At 42.9% G+C, this 14046-nt stretch overlaps 1 protein-coding gene across 2 annotated transcripts in view; it reads right to left on the bottom strand.

The window, feature by feature from the left end:
- The window catches only part of nab1b (NGFI-A binding protein 1b (EGR1 binding protein 1)), a 46296-nt gene extending 35122 nt beyond the window's left edge, over nt 1–11174 (bottom strand). The window contains exons 1-2 of one of the 2 annotated variants that reach the window (XM_055637772.1): nt 10871–11174; nt 1540–2370 (exon numbers count right to left, since the gene is read on the bottom strand). In XM_055637772.1, coding sequence (XP_055493747.1) covers nt 1540–2355 — 816 coding nt within the window. In that variant the 5' untranslated portion in view covers nt 2356–2370; nt 10871–11174. Of the gene's footprint in view, nt 1–1539; nt 2371–10381; nt 10785–10870 lie in introns of those variants that run through there. The other variant, XM_055637771.1, reaches the window with a different exon arrangement.
- Nucleotides 11175–14046: the final 2872 nt, after the last annotated feature.

Raw genomic sequence — 14046 nt, 5'->3', positions numbered from 1 at the left:
ATTGCTGCATCTTAGCACTAATTACCAATTAGCCACACAACTCTGTCGGTACAGACCTTCCCACTCACACCAAAGGTGCTTCAGAGTGTTGGAATACTAATCTCTCTCTCTTCTCAAAAAGTGGGCAGGCAACTTAAACTGTGGAGGAAGGAACTGTAGATGCTGGTTTAAACCAAAGATAGACACAAAATGTTGACATCGAAAGCTGGAGTAACTCAGCAGGACAGGCAGCATCTCTGGAGAGAAATAACGGGTGGCGTTTTGGGTAGAGAGAGGGTCATTTAAGATCTTTTATTTTTCTTTGGCTACTTTATCAATCAAATAATCTCCTTTTCTGTTTACAATCTTATTCGCATTCATCATATTTCTTTCTTTTTAGTTTAGTTTAGTTTGGAGATACAGCATGGAAACAGGCCCTTCGGCCCACCGAGTCCACACTGACCAGCGATCCCCGCACATTAACACTATCCTACACACACTGGGGACAATTAACCTACAAACTTGTGCGTCTTTGGGGTGTGGGAGGAAACCGAAGATATCGGAGAAAATCGATGCAGTCACGAGGAGGACGTACAAACTCCGTACAGTCAGGATTGAACCCGGATCTCTGGCGCTGTAAGGCAGAAACTCTACCGCTGCACCACTGTGCCGCTCATTATTTTTTATCTATTGTTCCCCTATTCCTTTCTCAATCAGTGAATCTCGTTAGTTATGAAAAGACATCAGTGGTCCCCTCAGGCGGTGAGGTTTGAGATAATCCGTATAGCTGCCAACTATATTCTGCACTCTGTATCTGCCCCATGGCTCTATCCATTGTGCTTGAGTTTGAGCATTGTATCAATATGTGGTATATCATTTCTGTGTGGCTAACATACAAAACAAAGCTTTACACTGTGCCTCGGTACATGACACAATAGTAAACCTAAACAGCTTTAATATCAGTAATGTATATGGGAAATGTTACATTGAAAGGCAAGGGAAAATATATAAAAGATGTACCTGGAGATGTGCCCTTACAGTTCGGTAAAGCAATCTGGGAGAATGTATTAAAAAAAAGTTGCCAACCGACAACGTGAGCTGCATTTAATTGTCCACAGTCTTTTACTTCATGCTATATGCATTGCAGGTAGATGACAAATGCTCTTGAGCATTTCTGAAAAGCCTTCTTGTCGACTGTCTAAAAAGTCACTTGATCTTTTATAATGTGATCTAATTGTTTTGTTCCTGCTTCAGCCCAACTTTTATTGGAAAACCAGTATGTGACATTAACGACTAAAACTACAGGCTTTGCACATTCTTGTAAATGATCCACGCACCCAAGACAGACAACACTCCCACCCACCATGACCATATGCACGAAGGTATGTCATTTCTAAACTAGGGCAGGTGCTGAAATCCTGCCCATTTTCATGCATGGCTCGGCGGCTGCGGCAACATTTATATTAAAGAAATCTTGGGCTTCAACATTTCAACCGCAAAATGTAATAATGTTATAAACAAGACAAAATGGAGTACAAGACAGAAAGGAAAATCCTGTACCTCATGAAGTGTCAGCTGCTTTCCGTCTTTTCTTTTGGAGTCAAATCGTCCATAAATCGCACTGTATTTTCGTATTTCTTCTTCTTTGTGGGGGTCGCCATCGTTCATGTCGAAGATGTGACTGATCATCTTTGCTAACTTCTTATTTGTTCTTAAAAACTCTTTCACTTCATTCTGGTCAGTCTTTGGAATGCCTTGAATCAGCCGTTCGACAGATTCGGCGACGGCAGCAACGGCAGCAGCATCGAGAGTCTCCCCGTTCTCTCTTGGCGAGGACGGGGACGAGGGATCAGCAGGGGAAAGACTTTGTTCACTCTCAGTTGCGGACTGTCCTTGCCAGAAGCGTGGCTCGTTGGGCATCTGCAGTGGCGAACTTCCCGCCAACACAGGCTTGGTTGACCCCACTCCCTGTCCACACAGGGCAGCCAAGCACTTTGAAAACTTCACTGGATCACGAAGGTTATTGCTTCGTTCGTTGCTGCTGGCAGTTGAACCAGAATAGGCAGCGGAGCCCTCGGATATCTTATACAGTGGGATGCTACTGACTGGAAGAGAGTTCAGTGGTTGGTTAAAGACAGAGGGATTTGTCACCCAGTCTCGCAGAGCTTTTTGCAACCTCCTAACATGCAGAGGTTTGCTGGCCATGCCAACCAAGGCCATGATCTCCAAGAATTCCTCCTCCCCTGCTTCACAGAGCTGCTGCACATCGTCTCCACCTTGCTGTATGAAAGCGTCATAATAAGACAAAAGGTTGGCTCGTTGAAGAATACGGTAGAGTTGCAATTCACCAAGAGTCCTTGGTAGTGAAGTGGCCATGGCCAACTGCTGCACCTGGTTTAACAAAAAAATTAAAATAAAAACCAGCTGCAGAGTTAATGTCAGACTCTGGCTCTTTACACAACAAGTTCTGACTACACTCATACCACACTCCACCTCTGCAGTGTGTAGGTGGTACGAGACAGGCTCCTCTTGTTCAGAGCATAGGCGTTCTCCGAAATTCATAGCCTGATAACCTCACCACTGTTTTATGCAATGCAAAGCAAGTTATAGGTTATCGCACAATACACGTACATCTAAGTGTTATTTGTATTTATATTTGGTACTTAAATATTGTTTTCATTTAAGACAGAACAAATTATTTACATGTTTCAGATAATTGCGGTGTGATTTTTTTCCAATGAAAATCTTAATTTAATACGTTGGCACTGCAAACCAGGGATCACTAAAAATGTACCTGTTGTTCAATGCATGACCTGCTCAGATAGGTGATAACAAAATATATTAAAAGGTGCAGGTATCTTATCTTTGAGTTGATTGGCAAAAGAATAGATGCAGCACAAGCAAAATCTTCCCTTTGTGCGACAATTGATTATGATTTGGAATAATGCCTGATGGGATGGTGGACAATAGTCTTCAAAAATTAACCAAAAAAGAGACAGAAAATGTGGGCTAAGCAAAACTGCTCTAACCTAGTGCTGGTACACTTGATGGGCCAAATGGCCTTCCTTTGTACTGTGCTTTTCTGATCACATAATTTTAAAAAATGCAGGCCAATAATTGTCTAATTTACCAAATCTAAACCCAAGTTACTGTAGAAAGTTACAACAGAGCAAAAACAACACCTGCGCTTGGCAAGAATGCCAGTGCCCATCACTGAATGAGCATCTTGAAATCTATGGGACCTCTTGTAGAAATCATACGATGTTTAGGAATTAACACTTTAGTTCAATGCACCTGTTGCATTTTTGGTACTTAGAAATTATTAGAGCATAATCTTTGATATTTTTACCTATAAATAACAACAAAAGATGATCTACTATCTACAAGTGCCCCCAACTACAGGTATGTTCACAGATCTGCCACACAAGTCCTTTCCCATTAGCGTTATTCACGACTTAACATCAGTCAATACCAGGAAAGGGTAAAAAATGTTCATCAATAATGACGGTGACTGTGGGAAAAGATACAATTGGATCACTGCCAAATATACGATTTTGTGTCACACTCGAGTATTTCTTTGAGGCGGGAACCAATGGAGCTCAGAACTTTAGTTTGCAGTATTTCTTGTCCCTATTTCTTCCTCTTAGCTTGCCTTGGGTCTTGGCATCAGTAGGCTATAGATCAACAGGTTATACCCAGCTTCCTTCATCATAGTTTTAAAGCCCTTCCTGTTCCCCACTCTGATCGTAACAAACATCAAGTTCAGTGGACATGCTGCCCTCTGTAATTGTCCGTGCTGGGAATGGGGGGAAATGCAGCATGTGTAGGTAGAAGGGTTAGTTTAAGTAGGCATCAAATTCAGCAGACATCGCGAGCCAAAGGTGTATGTTCTGAGCTGTATATTTTAAAGCCATATCAGGGGTATTTTTGTGAGCTGCAAAAAGATTTACCATGCTACAAGACTTTCATGTGAATAAAGTCCAAAAACAATGCTGTCAAAGTAATAGACTGGAGCAGTCAAAAGCACAACAGTGGCGCAGCTGGTAGAGCTGCAGCCTCGCAGCGCCAGAGACCCGGGTTTGATCATGACCTCGGGTGCTGTCACTGTGGGATTGCAGATTTTGCGTGTTCTCACTGCGAGGGTTCCTCCAGGTGCTCCGGTTTCCTCCCACGCCCAAAGACATTCATATTTATAGGTTAATTGGCCTCTGTAAACTGCCCCTAATGTATCAGGGAGTGGAGGAAAAAGTGATATAACACAGAACTAGTGTGAAGGGGTGGTCTCAGTGGGCCGATGGGCCCGTTTCCATGCTATATCTCTAAACTAAACTAAACATTCTGTGAATATATACACATATGTTGATTGCAATCGGGGCTAAAGCCATAAGTAAATTCCATCAATAACATAAGGAGACTCAGCCCTTGAATGACTAATGTACAAAGTAGCAAAGGGATAAAGTATTCCTGTAACATACAGTTCATAATGGGAAATTTGGACTGCTTTAAAAGCCTGTGAGAGATCATGAGCTGGAATTCCATAACAGTTAGATCAGAAAACATCCGCGTATTTCGGAAAAGGATTGCCCAGTTTGCTAACATGGCAATGCTGTTAGTGGGGATTTGGCAAAAAAAAAAGATTCCAGAAAAGATAACCACCCAAATATCAAACCCCCATCAAAGTGAATTTACAAAAACATAACAAGTCATATGAATCCCCTGGAGAGGTTGTTATCTTGAATGTACTGTTGCATACTCTGGGGCTGCTGTATATTCACATGAATAACAGTGACATGGAGACACAAGGAACTGCAGATGGTGGTGTACAAAAAAAAACAGTGCTGGAGTAGGTCAGTGGGTCAGGCAACATCTCTGGAGGACATGCTGTAGATTGTTGACATTTCAGGTTGGGACCCTTCTTCAGACGGATTTTAGTTGGGGGGTTGATTGGTAAGAAGGTGAACAAAGGTTAGAGTTGAAAAGGAGAGAACAGTAACAGACACCAATGAATCTGGAATGGTTTAAGTACTAACATCTGGCATAAGAGTTTTTAATATACACTATATGTAGATGCAGAGACAGATTTTAAAATCATATTTTTATGTTATTTTTAGAATATACGTGATTTCAGGCTGTCAATTATTTGCCAATATTTATAAACTCAGACAAATCATGGAAATATTTCCCAGCAAAGGTAAAATCCAAGTTTGTTTTCAAACATCATCCAGTTGCGTGCTGTTTTCAGATTTAGGGAACTGTTGATTAATTCTGGCTAATTCCCAATGATTAATGCTTTAGTTTTACTGGTGATGAATGTTTATAACGCATTAATTTCAGGAAATTATGCAAGTGTTTCTTTTAACAAATATATATATATATATATAGACACACACACACACACATATATATATAAATGCATATATATATATATAAATATATATATATGTGTGTATATATGTGTTGTATATATTTATATATATATATATGTGTGTGTGTGTGTGTGTGTGTGTGTGTGTGTGTATATACACACACACACACATATATATATATTTTAAAATACAGATATATATATATGTGCATATATATATATATGTGTGTGTGTGTGTGTGTGTATATATGTTTTTTTGTTAAAAAACACTTGCATAATATATATTCAGAACTCATTAACTGTCATGCTTGTTTCCAAATGTAAAATGATTATGCTTCAAACAGCAACATATCCTTTGGTGCACACCCTTGTTGCTATTGCGTCATGGCTACATAACCTTTGCTGTTTGGATATGTAAGGAAGGGTCATGAAGTCTGTAGAGGAGGCTGCCAGTTGTACAGCAAATGAGAATAAGGGGTAGGTTATTTAGGACTGAGATGAGGAAAAACTTTTTCACCCAGAGAGTTGTGAATCTGTGGAATTCTCTGCCACAGAAGGCTGATACCACAGGGGTAGATTTAGCTCTTCGAGCTAAGGGAATCAAGGGATATGGGATGAAAGCAGGAACGGGGTACTGATTTTGGATGATCAACCATGATCATATTGAATGGCGGTGCTGGCTCAAAGGCCTATGGCCTACTCCTGCACCTATTTTCTACGTTTCTATGAATGGAATAAATAGAAATAAATAAAACATGTATTCGAGGTTGACATGGTCCAATATCTATCACAAATCCACAAGGACAGAAGGTGAACAAAGGCATCATAAAATAAAGCAAAAAAAGCGAGCAAAGAATGAAACGTTTTCTTTTTAAAACATTTTGACAGTTCATTGGTTAGAAAGATATTAACTTGTAACAACTGTCAAATTAGGTTCCAATAGGTTTCATGATAAACAGCTTTTTAAAATGTGCACATTAATTCCATGCAACGACAACAATAGAGCTAAAAGCCAGTTAGAGTCATACAGATGCAATGCACTATAAAATGCAATGAAGGCTAATGATTATTATTATATTCAGCATTTTTGTTGAGAAATTAATCACAATTTAAAAAAAAAAAAAATCAGCCTTAATTGTTTATGGTTAAATAAAAGACAAGTTTTGAAAGTAATGCCAGACCACAAAAAGCTCTAAAGTCCATAGAAGATGGAGATGGGTGTGGGCGGGAGGGAGGGACGTTTAATTGTGGTGGGTTAGGGGAACTACAGACGGATGCTCCAGAGCACAACTATGGGTGAGAGGATATACTTACAGTCTGAAAAATTAAAACATTTCTGCAAATGCAAATATCTCTCTAAAATTTGAAAAGTTGGTGCAAAAAGCTGACAAAATATAAAGTAGTGTGTGCACATGACCCAATACGGTCACAAAAATATATTTTTTAACTGGATGTTTCTTTCCACTATGCTTCTTTTTCACCAATGCAAACCTGTGACATCTAGAAACAATGGAAACTGTGCCAACTCCTTGTTTAATTACCGCATCCATAAGCTCAGAAGATATACATGATAATGGCTCTAAGTAGGTGGCAGAACATTTATGTTGCAATTAAAATTTGCATGCTATTCAATGTTAAACTGTAGCTCCAGAATATGGAAATACAGAAAACTAAGAGGAGTTAGCCTATCTCAGCCTCCTCTGCCATTCAGTACAATTCTGACTACTCTCCCATTTTTGTACGTATTTCCACTGTCTCACTACGTACACCTGGATAGCTTCTGTGTCCACAAATCTCTCTGCAAATATATATTGCGCAAATTGGCTTTTGTCGCTTTGTGAAGTGCAGAATTCCACAAGTTCTTGATCCCATGATGAAGACATTTCTTTCCATTTTAGTCTCAAATATATCAATATAGTTCCCAAAACCTAACTGCGACTGCTGATTCTACATTCCCCCAGCCAGGGAAATATCCACCCTCCATGCAACTTGTTCAATCACATTAGAATGCTGTACCTTTCAATTACATCTCACTTTTTCCGACTGTAGTGAAACAAGGCGATGTTGACCCCATATGATATTCCCACCACCCCAGGAATCAGTTTGATTAACTTCATGGCATTCCCCCCATGGTACGTATATCCTGAGTTAACACCAATGCAGTGCTCTACACTCCAACTGTGGTCTAACCATGTCCCTGTATAATTGACAAAGGGTCACAGATCTGAAACGTTGGCTGTTTCTACAGAAGCTGTCTGCAGACCAGTTACTTTCTTCCAGCATTTTCTGCTTTTGTTTCAGTATAACAGTAATAAGATATTCCTACTCCCTCTACTCAAAACTTCTTGCAAGGAAGAACATTTAAAAGACATTTGGACAAGTACAAGAATATGAAAGGTTTAGAGGGATATGGACCAAACACAGGCATCTTGGTCACTATCGGCAAGTTGGGTTGAAGGGCCTGTTCCCATGCTGTACTACTCTATGACAACATAACATTTACCCTCCCAACTTCTTTCTGCATCTCCATGCATGGCCTCTTTGACTGGCATGCAAGGATATCCAGATCCCTTTGCACACCAACATTTGCACACCACTCACCAATTAAATAATACCCTGCATTTCTGTCTTCCCCCCCTACTGTTTATTTTTCTATTTTCTTAAATGACAAGTTGGGAATTTGGGAATTTAGCGACTAAATGCAGTGAAGTAGATTTACACATTGCCTACATTTCGGCATATTTTACAAGTGTGCCGGTGATTTACAAGGAGCAATGATGCAACATGGTTGATGAAGGGTCTTGACTCGATTCGCCACCCATGCTTTCTCTCCAGAGATGCTTCCTGACCCGCTGTGTTACTCCAGCATTCTGTGTCTATCTTCGCTGTAAACCAGCCCTGCGTTGCTTCTTACACTACACACCATCTCAAATAACCCGGCCGGCATTGGGAGCTGATGTGTGTTGGTGCCACTGCTTTTAGAGCCTCCATATCCCAACTTGCGGTTGTGACAACCTATTGCTCTATCTGTGCCATTCAGATGAAACCCTGGGCAAATAACCGTGGCTATTTAGTTTATTTTTTCCCCACCAACCGTTTGATATCACTTCCCCCTCCTCAACACATGACAGTCGAATCCACGCCTGGCCTCACCTAATATTCACAGGCGCCGATACAACGTGGAATGTGCCGGTCCCACCCTACCCTCTAAAGTTGTGCAGGGCTGACTACACCTCCACAACCGCCTCCAGTATTCACCCGAGACCAGTGCCAGCACCAGCGGGACATTTGCCTCTAATTCTGGATGCCCGCTGTTGAAATCACGGCGCAAAAGGGCAACAAATGCCCCACTTTTGGTAGCGGCGACAACTCAAGTGGAGCTAATGAAGGACGGACACCAAGAGCAATTCCCTTGACATTTCCCGCTATCGTGGTAAAACATAGAAAATAGGTGCAGGAGTAGGCCATTCGGCCCTTCGAGCCTGCACCGCCATTCAATATGATCATGACTGATCACCCAACTCAGTATCCTGTACCTGCCTTCTATCCATACCCCCTGATCCCTTTATCCACAAGGGCCACATCTAACTCCCTCTTAAGTTGTCTCTGTACTGTACACTGACAATGACAATAAATTGAATCATTTCATTTTTTTTTTTTTTTAAATATAGCCAATGAACTGGCCTCAAAGGGTGTTAATAACACAGTTAAGGAGAGATGGGGGGTCCCGGGAAGTGAAAGTTGGCAACTGATGGAAAAAAAAGGGTTAACCGATATTAAATTCCACGTAGACACAAAAAGCTGGAGTAACTCAGCGGGACAGGCAGCGTCTCTGGAGAGAAGGAATGGGTGACGTTTCGGATCGAGACCCATCTTCAGGAAGTACATTCCATGTCACTGCTGCAGTTGAAGAGATCAGAGAATCGAGATGCTTCACATCGACATCACACAGAGGCAGATGTCACTTGTGCAACTCACCCCCAGCTAGGTAGACACAAAATGCTGGAGTAACTCAGCGGGACAGGCAGCATCTCTGGAGAAAAGGAATGGGCGACGTTTCGGGTCGAGACTCATCCCCGGAGATGCTGCCTGTCCCGCTGAGTTACTCCAGCTTTTTGCGCCTATCTTCGGTTTGAAACCAGCATCTGCAGTTCCTTCCTACACATTTCGTCCCCAGCTAGGCCGACAACCCCGTTTTACAGGGGGGAAAAAACACTAAATAGGCCTTCGGTCAACATTCCGGGTATCTATCCCCAAAAAGTCCTCTCTATCTCTCTCTCTCTCACCCCCTCCTCTCCAGAACATTGCCATCAATAACAAACAAACCACAATTGAATGAAAATAAATGATCGGTGTAGATTTCTATACACCCCCCCTCCTATCAAGTCACCGGCCCGCGAACTGTCAAGTGAGATTACTGCTGGGTTTAACGAATCCAAGTAACTTCAGTCCATATATTGTAAAGAACGATATTTATAACACGAAACGAAGACCTTCTCTTCTCATCAGACGCTTCTCGGTAGTAATGTGTCACTTACTTCAAAGTGCTGCGCAGATACAAGCATTTGCCCATAACGTGACAACATTTAAAATTTGGCTGAATTTGGTAAATAAAAGGTTTCAATTAAATATAACTCGGCCGGTTCTACCATCATTCCACCTCCCTCTCCCTCCCTCCCTCCCTCCCCTCTCTCCTTCGCACTGCTGCAGCTCGAACGCCTACTTAAGCCCATAGTATTCGAGCTCTTGGGGAATCACCCACACAGCTACGAAATCCACCCTCTCCTTCCGGCATGAAAGGACCGCACAGACCGGATTAAAAGGAGAAAAAATGAGAGAGAGAGAGAGAGAGAGGGGGGGGGGGGGGGGGGGGACAAGCTTGACCACATTACACTCCCCTCCCCAAAACAACAGAATTCAAACACCACTCTCTCCGTCTCTGGCGCTGCACGTTAACACAGGCTTGTCACAACTGACAGAAAGAGCCCCAAACATGTGCCAGCAAAGCTTAGCTGCAGAAATGACCGCCGTGCCTACCTGATCCACTGTGAGTCAGTGCCTGCCTCTCTCCCTCTCACTCACACTCACACTCACACTCTCCCTGCTGTGGAACTGGGTGCTGTGTGTGTGGAGCCAAGTGAGAACTTTGTCGCCTGTTGTCCCAGCGCCTGGTCCTCTCTGGTCGCGCCAGTGCCTGGAACAGCGTGGGGGCAGAGGGAGGGAGTGGGAGGACTTGTTCTCACTCTCAGTGATGTGACACTGGGCTCCCTCCTCTCTCTGCCCGGAGAGATCTGCCCGCGGCTCCGCTTAGTTACACAGTCCGTCTCTTGCAGCCACCTACGCGAATTGGATTTCTTGCTCTGCTTCTTCTCCCTCCCACACACACACACACACACCCCCTCAACTTTCTCCCCCTCCTCCTCTCGTTCTCTCTCTCTCTCTCTCTCTCTCTCTCACTCACACACACAGCCTCCTCCCCCTCCAGCCCCTATGGGATATTCCGATCTTGTTCTTGCTCATACTCACTCCCACACGGGCAGCGTGACGCAGATCCTGGCGTGGGTGGGCGCAGCAAGTGGGAGGCTGGTGGAAGGAATACCGAACATAACTAGTGTCGCGCCGAATTGCAAATCCAGTCAGCTTGTTACCAACTGAGCAGTAGCTGCAGGGACTGCTGTCGCCTCTATTTATAAAGTCTCCCTCGCCGTGAAAGAGAAATACATTTGTGTTGCTTTTCTTTAAATTAAAAAAAAAACCCTTGTGCGTTTGCCTCTCTTGCAGACCAGCAACTCTGCCGCTGCTTGCGGGAGCACATGTGGTAACATCTCGCTTTGAGAGGGTGGTCTCTCACACACTCTAAAGACTTGGAGTGGGCGGAGATGGTGCTAGATGAGCTGATACAAAATGTACATTTCTGTAGCTGTGTGTGTGAACTTATTAACCACTTCCATAGACCTCCACACCCACCCCTGCACTTGATGTCAAAGGCTACTTTGAAACAGATGTTGACGAAAGAACTGCAGATGCTGGAAAAATCAAAGGTAGACAAAAATGCTGGAGTAACTCAGCGGGTTGGAGCGAAGGAATAGGTGACATTTCGGGTCGAGACCCTTCTTCAGTCGAGACTCTTCAGTCTGAAGAAGGGTCTCGACCCGAAATGTCACCCATTCCTTCGCTCCATAGATGCTGCCTCACCCGCTGAGTTTCTCCAGCATTTTTGTCTGCCTTTGAAACAGATGTCGTTGCTTTGTGCCGCGTTTTTGTTAGTAAACATCCAAATGAAGGGGGTTTGAACTGCAGACCGCGGGACCCAATGTTTTAGGGGCAAGAATTACGTTGATAATCCCGCAATTCGAGCTTTAAGACATGGTTTCATCAGTGGTTTAATATATATGTATGTATATATATATATGTGTGTGTGTATGTAGGGAATCCTGCAAAGACCCTCCCCCGTTAGATTCACTCTGCCGCACACTTCATGGTGTAAAATAGATAATTGACACTGACTGGATGTTTTTTTGCCACAGCCTGACTAGCTACTAAGCGCACCACTGTTGGCTTTCTGTACATCACCTCAGATCACTGTCGGCATCATTTGATTCAAACCTGCGGGCGAAATCCAAGTGATCACAAGAACCCGGCTCTTTCTGCGTGACTTGGCCATTTATCATAGAACCTGTAAAGAATACATTACAGAAAACAATGCTAGAAATATAGCAAACATATTCAGTTTTGCAACACCCCCTCCCGGCTCATTATGCACAGACTATTCCTTTTATTAGGCTTTATCTTAAACATAGAAAGTTGTGAATATGAATGTGAATTTGAAAACTGTAAGCCAACAGTTGATGCCAGCATTTGCATTTGGAAGGTTTTTTGGAATAACTTTACTATTGTTTCACATGTATGTGTGACACTGCTGTGTAATGTGTTTACATTCAGGATTGAAGTGGAGATCGTCCCTGAATTTATTAACAGTACTATATACGTTTTTACTATTTTGGCTGATGAAAAGATGACGAAATGTTGGGCCTTCCTACAGAATGGGTCTCTAAACTCTGAATTGCTATTATTGTAATTCACTGGTTAACAGTTTCTGTGCCTTCCTTGACTCAAAGCAAAGAAATTTGGAAGAGTTGTTAGGTTCAAAGCAAGAAATGAAGAAAAGATTAATGATAGACACATCTCCAGTATCTGACCAACTTCGCCTTATGGGTTTAAAACGGGAAGATGGGGCTGCAGGCTTCGTCATGTTCTTACAGGCTGCCTTTTTGAAGAATTTGTCCTCTGGATTAGGAAATTGCCGATGCTACTTTGTTATTTAAGGAGGTTAGGAAAACAAAAGAATAAGGGCTCAATAAGTCTATTCTCCTATTTTCATGTGACCAAACTCGAGTTACCCTGCTTTGCACAATTGCCTTTTTCTCTGAACACTATCAGGTTGCAGAGAGACCTGATAAAAGCATATACCACAATGAGAGGCATAGATAGGATAGACAGTCAGAATCTTTTTCCCCAGGATGGAAAAATCAAACACCATAGAGGGCTTTAAGGTGAGAGAGACAAAATTTCAAGTAGTTGTGCGGGGTTAATTTTAATGCAGAGGGAGGTGAGTGCCTGTGACACTCTGTCAGGAGTGGTGGTTGAAGCAGATATGATAGTTAAGAATTATTTTGGATAGACGTAGGGATATGCAGGGAATGCAGTGATATGGGTTATGTGCATGCAGATAAGAGTAATGCCCCTGTCCCACTTAGGAAACCTGAATGGAAACCTCTGGAGACTTTGCGCCCCACCCAAGGTTTCCGTGCGGTTCCCGGAGGTTGCAGGTGGTTGCCGGAGGTTGCAGGTAGTGGAAGCAGGTAGGGAGACTGACAAAAACCTCCGGGAACTGCACGGAAACCTTGGGTGGGTGCAAAGACTCCAGAGGTTTCCGTTCAGGTTTCCTAAGTGGGACAGGGGCATAGGCTTAGCATCATGTCCAGCACAGGCATTGTGGGCCGAAGGGCCTGCCTTATTCTGTACTGCTCTATGGTCTAATACCTTTAGTTAACATAAACTACCCACCCTGAGTTTTAGAATTAACGATTAATTGATGAAAAGATACAGCAATGAAAACTGGCTCTTTGGTCACCTAGTTCATGCCGACCATTGTTCATCCTTTCACACTAGTTCTATATTACCCCAATGCTTGTTGGTTAGCTTGTTATCTAAAATTGGAGAATTTCAATGTTCATACTGTTGTAAGCTACCCAGGTGGCATATAAAGAAAGTGCTGTTCTTGCAGTTTGCATGTGACATCACTCTGGCAAATGGAGGAGGCCCAGGACTGAATGGTCAGTATGAGAATGGAAAGGGGAGTTCAAATTGTTACCAACCAGGAGATCCAATAGGCCTTGGCAGATTGAACGCAAGTGTTCTGCGAAGCAGTTGCCTGGTCTATGCTTGGTCTCACCAATGTACAAGAAACCTCATCGGGAGCAGTGAATATGATAAATGGAGTTAGAGGAGGTGCTTGTGAACCTCTGTCTCAATGCAAGGACTGCTGGGGTACCTGGATGGATGTGAGGGAGAACGTATAGGGACAGAGTGCTTGCAAATGCAAAGGAAAGTACCTGGGGAGGGGAGTGGTTTGAGTGGGGAAGGATGAGTGAACCAATATATTGCAGTGGAAGCAGTCTCTGCAGAAAGCAAATAGGGGT

Source organism: Leucoraja erinacea, chromosome 7 (genome assembly GCF_028641065.1).
Source record: "Leucoraja erinacea ecotype New England chromosome 7, Leri_hhj_1, whole genome shotgun sequence".
In the NCBI taxonomy this organism is placed as follows: domain Eukaryota; kingdom Metazoa; phylum Chordata; class Chondrichthyes; order Rajiformes; family Rajidae; genus Leucoraja; species Leucoraja erinaceus.
The sequence above is the reverse complement of the archived record's forward strand: the minus strand, read 5'-3'. Positions and strand labels throughout refer to the sequence as shown.